Consider the following 4351-nt stretch of genomic DNA (forward strand, 5'->3'; position numbering starts at 1 on the left):
ATGACCAGGGCCTGAGGCTTAGGCGGCCCAGAGTTGACAAAACTCAAGGCCCAAGAGATGCTCTGGGAAAAAAGGGGTCTATCATTAAAGAAACTTAGGAAGACCCTTGAAAATTCACACTGCACATGGGCCTATCAAAAGCTCTGAAAAGTCCTGCAGCAAAGGAAATTTGGTTTGCTTAATGGAGCATTTTCTCTCAATTCCTTTGACTATAGAATAATTAAATATAAAACTCACGAACATTCACTGACACCCACTTTACGCTCACTCACCTAGTCTAACCCATTGTTTAAAGGCAACAAATCCCAAGGGGTCAAAGTGCACAGAACAAGAGCCACGCCCACCCCAGGCTCTCAGATGCTTCTTCGTGCAGGCGCATCAGGGCTTTGGATGCACCTCCCTGGGCCCCTGGGCCCACGCTTCCAGCAGACATGCTGTCGGCTCTGGCTAGCCTCGCTCGCTGCGGTGTGGCTGACTGAAGTGGGGCAGATCTCCAGAGTGAGCGCTCGCCCTAGCAGCCTGGGCACCTGGACTACTCACCAGGTACTCAAACTTCACGTCCAGGTACTTCTTGATAGTGAGGCGAGTGTCTGGGATGGCTTTGTTGAGGTACGTGTTCAGGTCCGTCAGCATCTGGAAGAAGGTGGGTGGATGCTGAGGCTGTCACGGCAGGGAGTGCCAGGGTGACAAGAATGGCACTGATGCATCACCCCTGCCGGTGGACTCAACCGTCAGAGCCAGACAGTGCTCCCTGATCCCTTGTCTCTCTCAAGGATGAGAAGACTAGTGCCAGGCCCAGGGCAAGCTGTGACTCAGTAGTGAGCCAGGGTCAGAAGCCCACCTGGAGGTCAATGGCAAGGCCCAAGGAGGCGCAGTGACTCACCCACGGTCCACTGTGTGGGCGACCAAGCCAGAGGCTCTACCCAGGCACAGGACTCCAGCATAGGACCTTCTCTGCAAGCCACACTCTCCCCTCCCCACCCCCACATGCCAGACACACACGTGCTCAACAGGACCTACTGGCTTGATGGTTTTCAGAAGCCGAATGCCAAACTTCTCGATGCTGCGGTGGGCATCGGCGAACTTCACGAAAGCCTCGCTCGCAGCTGGCTGGGGCTCCCGCACCCCGATCACGGAGAACACGTCCCCAAAGGCTGCAGGACAAGTTTGCCTTGAAGGCTGCCCCTGCTTGGCCCCCTAATGGAGAAGCCAGGGGTTTGTTGGGGAGAAGCAGGGCAGGAGGCCTGGCAGGCTGGAGGCCAATGTCTGCACAGGGTCTACACCTCCAAGAGAGCTGGTCTAAACCCCCTGAAGGAGCTGAGTCTACACCTGGAGGAAACTGAACTGACACCTCCAAGAGCTGGTCTATTCCCCCGAAAGTCCCGAGTGTACACAGCAAGGGAGTGGGTCCTCATTCCCCAGAGGGACCAGCGAGAGAAGGCTGGGTCAAGATTTGAGGAGGTGGTGCCGCCTGAGGCAGAACACTGGTCCGAGTCTGGACACCTGGATTGGAACACCAGCTCCACCACTGGGGAGCGGTGTGGCCCTTTCCTCAGTCTGGGCTTCATTTTCTGCAGATAGCTGGGGTCAGCTGCAGTCGGCCTGCCCAGAGTTACAGGTTTATCAGAAATATAAATAAGCAAGGGCCTTGTGCACTGCCAGTGGCAGTGTGAAGAAGACAGGGTGAGGCCTGTCCATCGTTGCGGCCCTTAAGAGGCCAGCTAATCTAGATGCTCCCCGCAGACCTATCGCAAATCCCAGCACCTGGGACCAGGCCCAGCCCAGGGCTGGCCTGAGGTCAGGTGCTGTGGGTCTGACCCACCTCAGCACGGGAGTGAGAGGCCCCAGGGATTGCCCAGGGTCACGCCACAGGTTTGGGGGATGCCATTACCCCGGTGAGTCTGCGACAGCTCATAAAAGGCCCGTAGGAGGTTCTTGGTGTGTTCCGTCATCCCTGTGGGAGAGACCGAGTGATGGGAATGGTGACGCATGGCGGGGACCACACTGGCCCAGGGCAAGGCCTCCAACTGCCCACCCCACCTAAGGCCTCTGCTAGGCCCTGGTACACAGCCTTTGCCAACCGCCCAACCACGGCCCAGGGGTAAAAGCTCAGTCCAACCCACGCCGTGAGGAGCCCCATCAGACAGGGGCACCAGGATTTTGTGACATGCAGGGCACACAGCCTGCTGTGGGCTTTAGCCCTGGGACAGCATGGGATTCCGGGGGACTCTCACTATGTTTACAGGTGCTATTCTCTGAATTTTTATGAGTGTCAGATTTTTTTTTTCTGAGATGGAGTCTTGCTCTGTTGCCCAGACTAGAGTGCAATGGTGTGATCTTGGCTCACTGCAACCACTGCCTCCCTGGTTCAAGCGATTCTCGTGCCTCAGTCTCCCAAGTAACTGGGACTACAGGCACAAGCCACCACGCCTGGCTATTTTTTGTAGTTTTAGTGGAGACGGGGTTTCACCGTGTTAGCCAGGATGGTCTTGATCTCCTGACCTCGTGATCTGGCTGCCTTGGCCTCCCAAAGTGCTGGGATTACAGGCGTGAGCCATCGCGCCCAGCCCTTTTGACTTTAACACTTAAGAGTGCTTACTTACTCTGTGCCAAGCCCTGTTCCAAGCCCTTTCTAGATGTTCATTTAATCTCCTACCAAGCCAATGAGGTAGGTGCCACACTTCAGATAGGGAAACTGAGGCCCAGGGAGATCAGGAACTAACCCAGGCTGTCAGTTCCAGCCTGTGCCCTGGGCCTCCACTCTGGCTGCCCCCTTCAGGGACGTGGTGAGGTCTGTCTGATGGCTCTGCGGGGACCCAGGTGGGCTCCTGGTGACAGCCGGCCCCTCCTCTATGTCCCACCCTTGCCAAGCCTCCCATTTGGGTTTGTGCCCAGCACTGCATGCTCAAAGCTCAAACCCTTTTTCCATCCTGGACTCAGCCCGCTTCGCACACCCTCTTGCCCCCTCCCATTATCAGGATGGCCATATTCATCATCCAAACTGGAACACGTTAGAGTGACAAGGGCCACTATGACTGATCACACCAGGCCGAGGCTGGCCAGGAGAAGCAGAAGTGGCCACCCTGTTTCTGCCACTCTGCAGACACTCCCCATGGCCTCTCTCCACACCTCTCTTCCCACAGCCCTTTCCCCATCGCCCGGGGACACAGGTGCACCTGGAGTCAGCACTTGCCCCTTACCACCCTCCCCTACTTGGGGGCTGTCGCCCTGGCTCCATGTCTGCCCGTCTCTTCCCCAAAGGTTTATTTCCTGTTGGAAGCACAGAAAGGTCACAGATTGGGGGCAGGGGGCGGGGAGGGTGAGATAGAAAAGGCTCCACAAAGCAGAAAGCTTTGGAGGCAGGTGGCAAAGTCAGGCCTTCAGGACAGGTCTGAATTAAATCCCACTGTGTCCCCACACATGGTGTGGCCTTGGGCAGGATCTTTCTCTGAGCCTCAAATCACCAGCGGTAAGGGGACCACAGTGCCAGCCCTGCAACGCTTCAGTGAGGCATAAATGACGCACAGCGAGGGCACTATGGTGGAGGAGAGGGGCAGACGAGGAGGGGCTGAAGCCACTGCGACCACTGCGCCATCCAGGTTTGTTTATTCGATACAGGCCCAGAGCCCAGCCCTCCTTCAAAGAAGTGGCCAAGCTGGGGGAAGAGAATAAATAAAGGCCGCCGAGGTGTGATGGGGACTGGACGGGCCGGTCTGGGGCGAGGCAAGGTGCCCAGGAGACACTGGCCCCAACCTCAGCTGTCCATCGCTGGCCCCACTCCCGGCAGGCTCCGGGGGCAGTGCGAGTGCCCACAAGGAGCAGGGCCCGGACTCCTGCCACCTCCAAGTCCTTTCTTTTCCTTCCTGCCCTCCCTCTCCTTCCTAACGCAGGTCCAGAGACCAAGCTCTCCCTCTGGCCGGGGAGCCGGGAGGGGAGGGAGGGTGGAGGGGCCAGTGTCCAGGTCCCAGGCCATGACCCTGGTGCCTGTCCTGGGCAGGAGCCCAGGTTCACTGTGCGAGGACAGAGGAGCAGGGAGGCAGGCGCCCCAAGCCAGCAGGCCTTTATGCGTCGCCCCCTTGCTTGGCGGCCCCGACCCGCTCCCAGGCTCCGTCCTCCCAGGCACCCTGCCCCCGGCGCCATACCCGCGGGGCACTCAGGAGTCACACCAGCTTCCACCCTTGTCCAAGGGCCCAGCAGCCCCTCGTGTATCCCTGGACGGCTCCCCAGCTGCCGTGTCCTCCTCCTCCTCCTCCTCCTCCCCATCTGTGAACTCCTCCTGGTTGAGGCCGTAGGCCAGTGTGGTGTGCGCCAGGTCCACCTCGATGGGGAAGACGTCGGCATCCCGCAGCAC

General features: G+C 58.5%; 1 protein-coding gene across 1 annotated transcript in view; it reads right to left on the reverse strand.

The window, feature by feature from the left end:
* Window positions 1-4351, reverse strand: part of PICK1 (protein interacting with PRKCA 1) — a 24889-nt gene that overhangs the window by 2328 nt on the left and 18210 nt on the right. The window contains exons 8-10 of the mRNA XM_011979130.1: window positions 1892-1954; window positions 1021-1154; window positions 511-633 (exon numbers count right to left, since the gene is read on the reverse strand). Coding sequence (XP_011834520.1) covers window positions 511-633; window positions 1021-1154; window positions 1892-1954 — 320 coding nt within the window. The remainder of the gene's footprint in view (window positions 1-510; window positions 634-1020; window positions 1155-1891; window positions 1955-4351) is intronic.

The sequence above is a fragment of the Mandrillus leucophaeus genome, unplaced genomic scaffold (assembly GCF_000951045.1).
Source record: "Mandrillus leucophaeus isolate KB7577 unplaced genomic scaffold, Mleu.le_1.0 Scaffold2, whole genome shotgun sequence".
Classification (NCBI taxonomy): Eukaryota; Metazoa; Chordata; class Mammalia; order Primates; family Cercopithecidae; genus Mandrillus; species Mandrillus leucophaeus.